Source organism: Phyllostomus discolor, chromosome 4 (assembly GCF_004126475.2).
Source record: "Phyllostomus discolor isolate MPI-MPIP mPhyDis1 chromosome 4, mPhyDis1.pri.v3, whole genome shotgun sequence".
Taxonomy (NCBI): domain Eukaryota; kingdom Metazoa; phylum Chordata; class Mammalia; order Chiroptera; family Phyllostomidae; genus Phyllostomus; species Phyllostomus discolor.
In genome coordinates, this window is record NC_040906.2 from 159,215,845 (window position 1) to 159,231,567 (window position 15,723).

The window sequence follows — 15,723 nt, forward strand, 5'->3', positions numbered from 1 at the left end:
AAGCCCTTTAACGTCTGTTCCTACATACCTCTTGAGTCTTACCTGTAACTATACCCCAGCACCACAAAACTCAACCTTGCAGCTCTATAAAATTTCCCTGAGTGTATCAAGCTCCCTCATCAATGAGCTATTTCCTCTGCTTGGAACACATAACCTCTTCATCTAACTGGTTTCTAGATATCTTTCAGCTCTTGGCTTGAAAAGGTCTTCCTCTAAATAAAATGTTTCTGGCTCTTCCAGTCTAGGTTAGAGACTACACCAAAGTATTCTCACAGTCCCCTGTACTTACACCATCACAGCACTATTTAAACAAGCAATTATAATTGTGATTCATCAATATCCCCTACTGGGCCAGAAGATCAATAATGGCAGGCACTGAGAAATAGATCTGTCCCATTCACTACTGTATCTCCAGTATCTAACTCAGCATCTGGCTATAAATGCAAATGAATTAAAAGATTGAATGAATAAATAAAATTTTTATATTAATACTCAGGCTTTTGGAGGGGCAAAAATGCAAAGCTTATCTACTTCCCCAGTAAAACCTGGTTACATGCTAGTTCTGTTCAGTTCAGCAAGTATTTACTGCTTAGCCACATAGGAATAAAAAAGAATATAAGCCAGGGTACAATCTTCGAGGAACATACAGTTTTACAAATCAGACACAAACACATGAAAGCTAAACAGTGCAAAACCCTGTGGTCTTACATTCTAAGGTATGCTGCACAGAAGAAAGGAGCTCAGACAAAGGGTTAGGCAAGTGTTCTTGTAGTAGGATTTGAGCTGAGCCTGAGAGCAAGTAAGGCTGCAGACTTGTAGACAGAAAATAAGAGACAAAAATGTGCTAGGCCTGCACTTTTGAAAGTGCGTCTGAAAACACCTTCCTTTCAAGGTCCTTAAGGTCAGAAGTACTTTATAAGTCTAATGTTTCCTTTTTTACTTTCATTCATTCTCAGTTACACAATGCAGGCTTCCAGAGGCTACATGCCAGGTGATACCACAACAGATTGGGTGCAGAAGCAGGTATGAGAATCCAGCTCTTTTCTATTAAGCCACACATTAAAGAGATTTGTAAAACAATGCCACTTATTATGTTTGTGTTATTTTTAAAAAAATAGTCCTTTCTTTAAAATATTGAGTTACCATACCATGAAATTACTGCTATTTTTCAGCAAATTAATAATTTAATTTTATTGGTTTTAAATTGTTATAAGTATTGATACACAACCTACGTAATCAAAGCTCTTCAAGTCCTCAATAAATTTTTAAGAGTCTAATGGACTATTAAGCCAAAAGCTGAGGTTCCTTGAGCTAGTTGTTTTTAAGAGACAGATGGGGCACCAGCCTGGACTCTGTGCAGAGAAGCGGATGCAGCTGTACTGGACATTAGTTCGGGCACTGCGTCACTTAAAACGTGTCTAAGGTACAGGTGCAGGCTTTCCTCTCAGTAGAGTTATCTTTACTTAGTGCAAAATATAAAAAGAATCTTTTCAAATTATTCTTGTTCTTCTACCTAAATACAATACAGTTTCATATTTTTTGAATTACCAAATACAGCTACATAATTATATCAAGCATTTTTACAAACCTCAATAGCAACTTCTACATTTGATTTTTCAAGTATTTGATGATAAAAAATATACTAAAGCCTCATGAAAGAAAGAATATGGCAAATTATTATCCCCCAAAACTTACTTCTAGAATGCCAAGGGATCTTATTTTAAATCAAACTTGCCTGACAAATCCTGTAGCTTGGAAAACAAAGATGCCCACATTCTGCCCTAGAACTTCTGGAAACCTTGAATTCAGACCTACGTCTCTCTCTGGATTTGAAAGCTCTATACATTCTCAAATTCCCCCAAGAACCTATTTCCAACCATTTCAGGTGCTACCCATAGCTCCCTAAACACAATTAAAGCTTACATAAAGCTTACGCAGATCCTTTCCACCACCTGAAATGATTTCCTCTCTAATCTCCACTTATCCCAAGTTCATCCTTTAGGGGTCAGCCTGAAAGCCAACTCATCCTGGATTCCTTCTGAATTCCTTTCAACCGATCATTATATCCCTTTTCGACTATCTAAAGGACTTTGTTTAAACATCTCTCAAAATACAAATTCTATTTACATTATCATTACTTTTTTATCTCACAGTTTCTCTTAGATCTTAAACTTCTTTGGGGCAGGAACTGTTTTATCAATCTCTATTTCAGAAGCCTCGTGGAAAGAGGGTAAAAGTGCTGACAACAATGAGGCTCAGACAAACTGTAATCTGCCCCAGGTCACATAGCTAGTGACTGACAGAAAGAGTTGAATTTGAACACCAGAATGCCAGACTCAAAGCCCTTGTTCTTTCGACAATATTATCTCATTCTCCCTACCTTACATTCCTTATGACAATAAATACTGAAGAAATCTGTAAAATTAAACACAATCAGACTGGCTTTCTTAATCTCAAGGCAACTCTGAGGTGAAAAATATAGAGAAAATAATTCCTACAACTGCACTTTTGCCACCATTGGCATCATATCCCTGCCTATCTTATTGTGGACAACATATTTAATGTGCGATTTTCAGGAGACAGCATCGAGACCAACATCTCTATTCCTGAAGTAATAAGTATCTATCCCCACCATATTTTTCCTGATTCTTGATTTGAATACTATTAGAGCTATAACTAGTATAACAGAGTAAGATTTCAATAAACGTTTGTTGAATGAATAAGCGTGATAAAATTAATCATTTCTTCTACTGTCCAGGAACCTGAGTTTACTTCCTCTAGTTCCTCCTCCAATTTCCACGCCATTACTGTCTCAGAGCCATAGCTAACAAATACAGCATATATTGGACTACAGAAACTATGGCTGACAAGTATATTTTGATACAATTTTTTTGGTTTCTGATGTCAAGTACTAAGCAGTTCAATTCTGCTCCAAAGGCATTTTAAAATTATCATGTCCATTCACTCCCTTCACCTAGTTAATTGAAATCCCGAGGTTTGCACTTCATTCCTCCCACTCTCCCTCATCACATTTTACTCCACCCACCTTCCCCCAGTGTCTCCCTTGGCCTACCACCTCCTTTAACCTCCTTAGTGACTGCCCCACCTTCACTCTTAACCCCTACCAGTCTCTTCTCCATCTAGCGATCAGAGTAATCTTATAAATTTTATAAAAAGATGAAATAACTGCCCTGACCAGTGTGGTTCAGTTGGTTGGCTGTCACCCCGCTAAGTGAAAGATTGCTGGCTAGATTACAGATCAGGGCACATGCCTGAGTTGCAAGTTCAGTCTCCAGTAGGGGTGCATATGAGAAGCAACCAATCGATGTTTCTCTTCTCTCTTTCTCCCTCTCTTCCCTAAAAAATATACATAATAAAATATTATATATAATAAATATATATTTATTAAAATATATATTTTGAGATTTTATTTGTTTATTTTTAGAGAGAAAAGAAGGGAGGGAGAAGAAGAGGGAGAGGGACATCGATCAGCTGTCTCTCACACGTCCCCAATTGGGGACCTGGCCCACAGCCCAGGCATATGCCCTGACTAGGAATCGAACTGGCAACCTTTTGGTTCACAGATCAGCACTCAACCCACTGAAGCAAACCAGCCAGGGCTAAAACAATATTTTTTTAAAAAAGATGAAATAACTGTCACTCCCTTGGTTAAAATACTTTAATAGCTTTCATTACACTTCCAATAAAATACAAATTCTTTACCAAGGAATTCCTTGCAGTGTCCTTCATGACCTGCCTACCCACCTCTTAATTTCACCTCATCCTACTTTGTCCCAGCAAACCACGCTCCAGCCATATTGGTCTTTCTTGATCACTGTGACCAATATGTTATCAATTATCTCTGCAATCTGTTCCTTTCCTTTTTAGCACTTATCAAAAGTTACATATTTGCTTATTTTTGTCTGTCCCCCCCCACTATACTCTAAACCCCAAAGGGCAGATAAAATGTCTTTGTTTTACCACTACATATCAAATCAAATATAAAACCTAGCATGTGGTAGGCACTTAATATTTTTGAATGAAGAAATTTCTTCCCTATTACTCTTAATTTGTATTAACATGTATTATATATTGCTTACACATCAGACAGATAACAAAGTATCTAATTAATATATAATACATTACTACTTTATAATAAAGAACTTGGCTGCCCTTTATCCCACATTCCTGAGAAGTATTCACTAAATCTTTGGATATCCAGAGTAGCTGAAGTATCCTTTCAATTCATGTTGGGTCCCTCGGTCCACACTTGATAGTTTATGTTAACAAAGTTAACAAAGTGTCTTTTATATTCATTGTGGGTGCCTAGACAGTTTATGCTAATGAAATGACTCGGGATGGGAGCCAGGCATGCCATAAAGACCAACCGTGTGATTAGAGGGCTGGGGTACTGGAGACGGAATTAAATCATGCGGCAATGCTTATGCAATGAAACCCCAATAAAAACACAGGACATCAAAGATCCAGTGAGCTTCCCTGGTTAATAACACTGTGTACATTGTTACATATCAGCATGCTAGGAAGGTGATACATCTTGACCCCACAAGAAGAAGCTGCATTTTTGGGACCTTCACAGACTGTATCTGTCTGTCTGTCTGTCTGTCTGTCTCTCTCTCTCTTTAGCTAGTCTTGATTTGTATCCCCCTCTCTCTCTCTCATTTTTTTTTTTTTTGCTATCATAAAACTATAATTATAGGTTAGCACTTTCCTGAGTTCTCCGGATCATTGTAGCAAATTATTGAACCAAAGAGGGTAGTATAAACCCCTGAGTTTGTAGCCAGTTGTTCAGAAATGTGGGTGGCCTGGGAACCCCTGAGCCTGAGGATGGTGTGTGAAGTGAGGGCATCTGGTGTGGGCACTGAACCCTCACTCTGTCAGGTTAGCCTAATTCCAAGTAGTGTCAGAACTGCACTACCATTACATAACAAATAACAGACATCATTTCATAAATATGTGTCAGGCATTACACAAGTATTTTTACATATATTATGTCTAAATCTTCAGAAAACATCTCAGCCTTACAACAACTGGATATGAAAGAATTGTTATCCTAATTTTTTAATAAGGAAACTAAGGAGTAAAAGCCATGTAGACAATAAGTAACTCAGGTGTAGCCTAAATCCAAACTCAGCACTATCTGACTCAAAACCCATGATGTGGCCACCACCCTCACCAGCTTCTCATTACTGGTTATGTAAATACAACACAGGATAGCTGCCATAGAATATAGAGCACGTGTACTGAGAGGCGACCTTAAAATCTAATGCATTCTTTATGAATTTATGAACTCTTTATACAAAAAAATACTACAGTTGAATATAAATTTCCTTAGAAATTGCTTAACTTACTTGTTTGCGTTTTAGAAACATGTTTCTGGAGAAAATCAACTATCTGAACCAAAACTTTCTTATTACAATGCGTTGATAATTTTTCATCACACTCGTAACACCTGAAAACAAAATTTAAGCAAATATTATGAAAGTATTTTCAATAATTTTGTACATCAGGTAATAAAGTTGTTGCTTATCTACTTTGGTCTTTAAATTGTGGTGAGGCACCAGGAGAGTCTAGAGGAATAAGCAGTGGACAGTTCATATAAAGCCTCAGTATTCAAATTAAAGCTCTGTAGTTTACCCTAAGTGTAATGGAATGCCCTAAGGGATTTTCAAGCAGGATTCAAGTATGATCCCATTTAAATTCAAAACTATCACTGATTAATGTCAAATTGGAGGGCATCAGGAATACTAGCAGATGAGGATAGAAAGAGTGGATCTGGAGAAAAATGAACACATTTATCTTAGATATTTGCAGTTATCAAAGGAATGAATGAGATTTAAAAGATAAGGGATAAGGGAAAGCAAAGTGTCAAAGTAACTGCCACAAGAAGGGAGAAGTGGGTGAGGGTATGTCAGTGATTTTTAAACAGGAACAATTTTGTCCCCCACGGGACATCTGGAAATGTTTTGAGACTATTTCGGTTGTCACACTAGGGAAGCAGCTGCTGGCATCCAGTGGGCAGGGAGGCCAAGGATGCTGCTAGACATCCTGTAATGTACAGGGTAGTCTGCTCACAAAAAGAATTATCGGCCCAAATGACAATAGTACTGAGATTGAGAAGTCCTGGTTTAAAGGAAATGAGACTAGCTGTGGGTTGTAATGTTTAAAGCTGGGTGATAGGTATGGAGAAAATCACTATCTATTTGTCTACTATTGTTAAAAGGTTAAAAAATAAAATAAAATAAATGGGAAGAAAATAAGTGCCAGCCTCTGGCTTGAATACTTAAGTGATGGAGGATCCACTTATCAAGGTGGGGAGGACTGGATGAGATTAGTGTTTTATTTTGTTTGGGACTTATTTGGGAAGAATAGGTTAGAGAACAATTTCTAAAAACACACACCTTTTCAGAAAATAACCCTCCACTAAGTTTACTCATTAGTGCATATAATATTGATAAAGATTTCTTCTATATATTATCATTATGTTTCCTTTATCTTCATGAGGCCCAATGATCAAATAAAAACATGTGTTTGAAAGCAATGAAAGTTTTATAAATGTATTATACCAACACTAACTTACATATTCACAGTCTTCTTATGTAGAACTCTTAGTGGTCCTAGAATCAATGGCTGTGAACTAAGTCAAATGTTTACTAAGTCAAATATTGTAAACTAGCCAATCATTTACTAAGTGTCTACTCTATAGCTTGCACACAGAAATAGATACATAGATAAATCTGTGAAGGAAATGAGTCACAGAAAACATTCCCAAAATACCTTTTCCATAGGCTATGATGGAATTAAAAAAATTTAAATTACAGTTACCAGGTTTACATTATAATACATGTTTAATATATATAGATGTAACTATTGCCAAAAATACTAAAAATATAATTGCTCCTTTTCAAAGTATTGAAGTATTAAGAAATTTTTACTGCAATTACAATTTAATATTTATTTGTTATAAAATATACTGTAACATTAAGAGTACAGAAATAAAATATAAATAAAAACTGTACAATGACAGTGGATTTGGCAAAAAAAAAGGACAGCTCAAAATAAGTTAATTCTATTTGTTTCCATTAGAAATAACAAAAAATTAACCCAGCATACACTACAAGCCAGGCACTGTTCTAAGTGCTTTATATGTATTTTCTGGTTTAATTCCTCACAACAATAAAAAAAAAGTATTATCATTTTCAAAATAAATAGCTTTATAGAAGTATAATATTTTCTTTTTACAGATGAGGAACATTTAAAAGCACTCATTCATATGAGATCTGTCCAGAAGGTATCCAGCCATGTACTATGAAAAACAGACATTTACTGAAGAAGATACAAGATACAAGAAACATTGTACACAGAACAATGACATCTCAGTGCCCTTCAAAACAGGCACCTAGGGATCTCACATAGTTCTCCCAATTTCCATCAGCTGCCTCATTGTATTTTCCTGAATCTCATGGATGGTCTGAAATCTCTTCCCTTTCAAAGGTGATTTTAGTTTTGGGAAAAGCAAGAAGTTACAGGGCTGTAACTTCCAAATCTGGGCTGTAGTGAGGCTCAGTAACCTGGGTGAGTTGATGTTTTGCCAAAAAAAAACACTCTGCATGTGATGTGATGCATGAACAGGAGCATGGTTGTGATGAAGTTGCCAATCACCAGTTACCCACAGCTGTAGCCTTTTGAATCATCTGAATAGTTTTTATGGGGGAATGTTTAAGCTTAATGGAAAATTTGATGCAGATTTGTTGCTCTCCTCAGTCATTTTGAATGCCACGGCCACACAGTACACATGCTCACTCAACAGCATCTATCACCCCACTGACTAGTACAGTGAAGTCATCATTGTTCACACATGTGCATCCCAGTCCACTTCCCTTGGCTGCCAGGTCACATGGATGTCACAAAACCGTTCTCATTATATTAGTAATGGCTGGGCTTTTTCCAGACAAACCTTGTATGTTAACTTGAAGTGTTAATCAGTGACCCTTAACCTTGGTTAGACATGAGAATCACCAATGGAACTTAAAAATACAGAAGCCCTGACTTAATAGAGGACCACTGGCACCTATTGGGTTTTAAAATTCCACCTGTGTGATTCTAACTGCAGTTAGAGGTAAGAAACAACTGTGCTAATAATAATATCTGTGAAAGCAGTATCAAATCCACAGTTAGCAATATTTTGTTAGCTGTAATAATCAAATCTGTAACATTCCTTTCTTTTCTCAGGTTTTTCCTTAGTTCAGGCTGGCCCTCTCTTTAATCCAAATTAGTGAAATTTCTATTGAAATGTAAACTTTGTAACACTTAAGAATTAGATGGGGGAAAATTTTAAAAATTTAAAACTTTTTTAAAGAGAAAAAAATAAAAGGGAAAAGAAAATAGCCATGATCTTTAAATTCTATATCAATGCAAGTAACAAACTTGAATTTCTTCTTCTAAAAGAGAATTCCCTTGAAATACCCCCAAATGTGATTTAAATTATTTTCATTATAATATAATTCTAACACATCCACTCACGAAACTCAATAAAATCATCACTCTTCTTTTGAAAGCAAAATTATATAATTAAATATAAAAACAAAATTTCAAAATCGATTAGATTATAACTAGCAATGCTTTTTTGCTAAAATTAAGTCATGAAATTATCAGACCATAATTATGATCCTAAGAGCTACAACATAAATTCTGATACAGATTGACTCGAGATGGGACTATTCTATCAGCTACCACTCAGTTCTCCCACCACTTTTTCCTATTTCAGTGGTCCTTAAACTGTGGTCCCCAGACCAGCAAGACTGGCAACACCTGGAGACCATAGAGAGGCAATTTCTCAGGCCCTACCCTAAAACTACCAAATCAGAATCTGTAGGCCTGGGACCCAGTAATGTATTTTAATGAGCCCTCCCAGTGATTCTGAGGCACCCCACAGTTTGAGGCTGCTGCTTCTTTTAAGACTACAGAGGAATGTTTATTGATCTGCCACATGAGGCATCATCCCTCACTGCCCTGGCTCCAGTGCACACTAACTTCCCTTTGTTCTTGCTTCCTTCTCCCCAATACTATTATTGGGACCAACACAACAAAAACACAAATGCAGCAACCATCCAACCCTGTGGCTGAGTTAAATTATAAGATGATATCTGTCCTACAGGCCAAAATATCCTGATTTTAGAAATCTGAAATAAAAACACAAAGTTAAAATATTTTTGTCTTAAACAAAACTTGACTCCTGAAAATTCACTTAAGGAACTCTAGGTGTCTATAAGTTCCAATAGAAAACTTTTGTTGTAAAATACACTGAAAACTTTTCAACAGTGTCCACCTAACCACTGAAGCAATGTGGTGTGCTGAGAAGAGACAGGGAACCAAAAGACTTGTGTTAGTGCCTGGATTTTTGTTTTGTAACCACAAAAGGGTAAATGGTATCCAGTATCCTCATACATAAAGTGAGGGAACTGGACTTGATTCCCAACTGAAGTTACATAGTATTAACAGAATCGCCTAAGAAGTTCCCTTTTCCTTGAAGAAAATCACCAAACCACTTGACTGATTCAAGTACCTTCCTCCTATAGAATGTCGGGTCCTATATTAGAAGTTCATTACAAAAAAACTGGAAGGAATGTTTCCTGACTGTACAAAGAAAATGTTAAAGAAAAGTAGAGGGATGGCTAACTTTTTTCTTATTTAAAATTTGTACTCATGTTTTCCATAGGTTGTATTCAGGCTAAAAAACATAAGCTGGTATAATATCTTTAATTATTTTACCTGTGGAACTAAACAAAAGGATATTTTTATAGTGGGCATAAGTACAAAATCAAACTTACCATATAATCCACGTGCTCAGACTAATTATGATACAATGAAGCTCTGTTCTCCAACTCTTGAAGTGCTTCAGTGAATGCTGGCTTTCTGAGTTCTTACCACATCCCTAAAGATGAACAGAATACTATTTGTATGATTTACAAATACATTTGTTTCAAATTAATCAAAATTTAATACATACTCAAACTTAAAAAAAAAACCTTACAAATAGAAATAGGTCAAGACAGGTCTAGATATGAGAACCATTGCTAGTAGGTTAGATTTCCTTTCAAGTTTTTATAAACCACACTTTCTGAACAAAACATACCCTTTACCTTAAACACTTCTAAGCTCAGCCTTAGAGAGCTCTACCAAAACATAGAATAAATTTACCTTAAGTTCTAAACATTACTAACAATCAAACTAAAAATAAGCATTAAGGAAAATATTTAAGGCAAACACACATAAAAAACATTTTTCTCACCTGAAAACCACACTTGAGGCACAACCAAATATCAGAAGGAAGTACGGGCTGTCCATCATAGAATCTTCTTTCTTTCAAACATTCTGAGCAAACTGACCACACATTCTCTGCTATTGCTTTTTTCACATGATTCACATTGACAGCATGACTTACATGTTGGCACGTGAAACCTACTGAATGAGACAAAACAAAACTTGAGCATTTTCTTTGCTAAACCAAAATGCTACCATCAATAAGCAAAGTCGCCGACATTGAAATGCTGTAAATGAAAAGCACTGAGATTTAAAAAACAAAATAACTCAAAAAGGATACATATTACATGATTCCATTTATAGAACATTTGTGAAATAACATAATTACAGAGTTGGAGAACAGATTGGTGATTGCCAAAGGCTGAAGACAGGGAGAAAGAGTTGTGGCAATAGACAGACATAAACTCCTGGGGGTGTTTTAGCAGTCAAGTAGTTTCATTGTGATGGTTATAGAAAGCAACACCTGCAATAAAACTGCATAAAGCTACGGATGCATGTGTGCGCACACACGAATGCATGTGTATCTGGTGAAATCCGAATAAGCTGTAAGGATGGGCCCAATGTCAGGTTTCTGGTTCCGATACTGTACTATAGAAATACAATACTTTAAACCAGGAAAGGTTAGGTGAAGGGTAAATGGGACCCCCTTGTATATTTCTTTGTATCTTCCTGTGACTCTAAAATTAGTTCAAAAATAAAAGTTTAATACATAAATAAAATAAAGGAAATTATTTATTGAGCAGCTACAATGTGTCTAGCATTTTAAATATATTTTGTTTCTATTAAGATGCATATACAGCCCTGCCCAGATAGCTCAGTTGGTTGGAGTGTGGTGCCATACACCAAAAGGTTACAGGTTCGATCCCTAGTCAGGGCACATGCCTAGGTTGCAGGTTCTCTCCCCAGTCACGGGGTGCATATGGGAGGCAATCAATCGATGTTTCCTTCTCACATCGATATCTCTCTCTTTCTCTCTCCCTCAAACAATAAACATATCCTTGGATGAGGATTTAAAATAATAATAAAAACTTACTGGCCCAAGAAATACAACCTTACATCAAAGAATGAGTAATCAAAGAAAAATCAGATGCAAATTCTATGGTAAGAGAATATAAAAGAAGGAAAGAAAGGAAATGGAAAATCATGGCAGAGCAATCACTGCCATGAAATAAAAACAGAAGACAGAAGCAAACACTCTAGCATGAGGTGGCAAAACACTAGGAGGTGACTGGCAGCGTTCAGGAAAGAGGAGGATGAAAAAAACAATAAAACTACAAAAATGAAGGCAAAACTAAAGCCTATAAAGTGACACAGACACTGCTGAAAACACAACAAAGGATAAAAATAAAAACAGCAAGCAAAATGAAAAGGAAATAGGAGTTTTAGAGGACTTTAGGAAAAATGTTAATTATGGAAGACAGGCAAAGGAGTTAACATGATAATCAGAATCCCTGAAGAAAATCTTATTAACAGGATAGAATATTTGAAGAGAAAATTTAGACTTCCTTCAATACAGCAATCTAGTGATCCTGAAACACTATCTAGGTTAAAATCATGTAAAAACTGAAGTATATTAAAAACATCTTTTTAAATGAAAAGATGAACAAACTGGTAAGAAAGCAAAAAAAATCCTTGACGTCCATGAGAAACAGGACAACAACAAAAATAAGCAAATTCTAAATACAATCTCAATAAAAACACTAACAGCATTTTTTTTTGGAACTAGACAGCTGATTTTTAAAGTTCACACAGAAAATGATAAAAATAAAGAGAAAAGAATTTATTAATTACAAGCATATTGTTTAACCACTATGCTGTACACCTGTAACTAATACAAAATACTGAATGTAAACTGTAATTAAAAAATAAATTAAAAAACATATTGTTATTTTTTTTTTATGCAGCACTCTTTAGGATGCTAGATATCACAGTTTACCAGCAATGTCATCGGAAGAGTCTTCATCGTGAGGTACAAGAGGCCTTTTACTTCTTTTGGCTTTCTCAGCTGCAACTTTGGATGGCTCTTTCACCCGCATCTGTTACTTACTGAAAAGGTGGGGGGGGGGGGAAGGAAGACAGTTTAATCCTCAAAATTAAAATTTTATGTATTTTACTTAATGGATATTAAAATTGATATTACTTCAGTTGTAATTGGTCTACTAAATCAACAGAGGAAGAACAGGGGACAGTCAGCTAGAACCAAAAAATTTTTTATTAAGCCAACATACAAATGGCACTTTACACTTGACTTTTACCAACTAGTCCCTAGATACATGCTGTCTGGGCGAATGAAAAACTACAAAGTTCTGATCAATGGAACAAGTGCCACTGCTAGGTCATATGTTCCCCTTGCCCTTCCCTTTCTCCTGCCCCACTAGCTAGAAGAGAGTAAGAGCTGGTAAAGCCACACGCCAAGCATAGCAGAGCCACCCCATCTTTGTTGTATGATCTAGAGCTAGACTTCTAAGAAATAAATTTCTATCTTTTAAAACTATTGTATTTTCCCACTTTTTTATTATGAAAATTTTTTTAAGATTTATTTATTTATTTTTAGAGAAGGAAGGGAGAAAAAGAGAGAAAGAGAAACATCAATGTGCGGTTGCTGGGGGCCGTGGCCTGCAACCCAGGCATGTGCCCTGGCTGGGAATCGAACCTGCGATGCTTTGGTTCACAACCTGTGCTCAATCCACTGAGCTACGCCAGCCAGAGCTTATTATGAAAATTTTTAAACTTCCACAAAATTTAAAAGAACAGTATGATGAATACGCATATACTATCTAGATTCCACATCTAGAACATTTTACATATTTATATAAATATCAATGTACATATATACATGTATGTATGTTTGTTTTTGCTGAACTATTTGAAAGTTACAGACAGTATGTATCTCTTAAGAGTAATAATATTCTATACAATCGCATCACTATCACATCTAAGAAAATTAATAATTTGTATCAGAGGTGTCAAATTCATTTTCACCCGGGGCAGTGCATGAGTCACCTTGGAGATTTTGCTAAAATGTAGCTTTTGAGTAAACAAGGCTGGTACAAAAACTGAGATTCCACCTGTCTAACAAGATCTCAATGGGAAGACATTGCTGAGGGTCCACAGACCATACTTTCAGTAGCAAGGCTGTATAGTATCTGTATAATATTCCATACTGAATTTTACTCTTCCTTCATGGCGTTATTTACCTCTTTCTCTTATATTTCTACAAGCTCAGTTAATTCTAAAGATTTTAGGTACAAGTTAAGCTTTTTTAAAAACCACTACAGAGACTTTGGAGTCTCTATAAAAGTAGTTCAGCACACTGGCTGGTGTGGTTCAGTGGACTGTGTGCCAACCTGTGAACTGAAAGGTCAATTCCCAGTCAAGGCACATGCCTGAGTTGTAGGCCAGGTCTCCACTTGGGGGTGTGCAAGAGGCAACAGATTGATATATTTCTCACACATCAATGTTTCTCTCCCTCTCTTTCCCCTCCCTTGCCCTCTCTCTAAAAATAAATAAGTAAATTCTTTAAAAAATAAATATAAAAGTAGCTTAGCCTAAATTCTACCTAATAGCACTCTGCTCCACAGCTAAGCTACACTATAATTTTCATGGTTATTTATTTATTTGCTCTTTTTGATCAAGGTGGAGGAATCTTTCAATTCAGTAATAAATTCTGAATCTTGATTTAACCATACCATGTCCCAAGTAAGGGAGCATCTGAATTTACCATTTTATGAGTCATTTCTTTAAGTCAAAGGGTCATCACATTGAACTCAGCCACAACAAATTAAGGCCTTCAGAGTCACAGAGATGCACAAGGCCTTCAAGTTTCCTTGACCACCATGTTGTTTCTGAATGCCTTCTCCTTCCAACTTTCCGCATCTGCCTAGCCCTACAGTTCCATCTTGCAAAATCACTAATTCAAGTCTTCCATTCTCTGATCACAACCTCAAGCTCTTCCAGTTTGCTTGACCAGCCACCCCTGCTCATCATTAGTGCCCAGGCTGACAGGAGGCTCCATCTCAACAAGTGTTTCCACGATCACTACAGCATGGCAGGGAAACAGGGGCATGGCAAATGGGAATGCTGATTCTTTAAGCTTCATTTGGAAGTGACACCTGTCATGCCTGCTCATATTTCAGTGGCCAAAACAAGTCATACAGCCACATCTAATTTCAAATAAACATGGGGCAGGGGGTGTTAAGGTATGTACAAAGAGCACAGCCTTATTGTGTATGCAGGAGGAACAGAATATGTGTGTGCAGCCTGAATGAGTATATCACCCCTCTAACAGAACCCCAGTCCTATGAACCCAATTAACCACTTTCTTGATGTTTGCATCCAAACAGGCTGGAGTAAGTCTTGTAAGAACGTGAGGTGGGTCCCCTAAATTCATACACAATCTCAAATGGATCAAGTCATCCCATTATCTACTATCCCCAGTCATCTTACCTTCTCCTCACACAGCCATTTGAAACCTTTTTCACTTTCCCAAACCTCCAACTCCCCCACGTCCATACTCCTTAAAATACAATCTAGTTTTCTACTTTACTGAAAGAGACATAATCAGATGACAAATCTGATTTTCCCTCCACACAAACTTACATACTTACCTCCAACTATTTTAACTTGAGTCCTGAAAAGAGACAGATGTAACTAAAAGAATCCAGCGGTGAAAGTGGCTCATAAGAAACTGGTCATATTTTTTTCCCAATTGCACAGTAAACTCTTGATAAACAAGAGCATTAACACATAGATAATGATTGCAGAATTTTTTTTTAAAAAAAAGAAGAAATGGGTATTTGACCTAGAATCTATAAAAGACCTGGGCCTTTTTTCAAAAACATTGACTCAAACTTAACTTGGCAATGTCAAGTCAATTTGCAGTGGTTTTTCTGACATATACAATATGTCTAAACATACAGAATCATTGTGGATAGTAACCCACTGTTAAGCAATCACAGATCTGTGTAGGTTTCTTTTTCAGTTTCCCTTTAAAGCAAAAAGAAACGTGTCCAATTACTAGAGCTTCAAATATTTTCTAACATCAACAGTGTCTGGGGAGTTCCAAGACCACCCTCACATTTGGAGATTCACCACAAGGACTCAAAAAAAAAAAAAAAACACCTCAGCATATAGTTAGTTGTACTATTAGGGAACGTTTTTCACTGCAGTGTAGTATGAACACACAGCCCGATCATAATGGAGAAAGACACAGGTGAAGTCTGACATTTGCAGGCTTCCTTAACATTCTCTCCCACTCAGAAGGGGTCAAACCGACCACCAATGCCTCTGCGCAATGTTTTTGCCCAGGGAAGCCCGTTATAGATGCCTGGGCCCAGAATTTTTATAGGAGCTGGTAACTTCAGCACAAACCATACTGCTCCC

The 15,723-nt window shown here is 36.6% G+C and overlaps 1 protein-coding gene across 8 annotated transcripts in view; it reads right to left on the reverse strand.

Annotated features, from left to right (window-relative positions):
- Positions 1-15,723, reverse strand: part of USP45 (ubiquitin specific peptidase 45) — a 63,563-nt gene that overhangs the window by 46,774 nt on the left and 1,066 nt on the right. For 7 of the 8 annotated variants that reach the window (XR_004902843.1, XR_004902844.1, XM_036024510.1 and 4 more), the window contains exons 2-5: positions 12,278-12,387; positions 10,310-10,482; positions 9,849-9,952; positions 5,370-5,470 (exon numbers count right to left, since the gene is read on the reverse strand). Coding sequence is in view for 6 of the 8 variants with exons in the window: in XM_036024510.1 (XP_035880403.1) it covers positions 5,370-5,470; positions 9,849-9,952; positions 10,310-10,482; positions 12,278-12,377 (478 nt within the window). In the remaining 2 variants the exon portion in view is untranslated. The remainder of the gene's footprint in view (positions 1-5,369; positions 5,471-9,848; positions 9,953-10,309; positions 10,483-12,277; positions 12,388-15,723) is intronic. The other variant, XM_036024509.1, reaches the window with a different exon arrangement.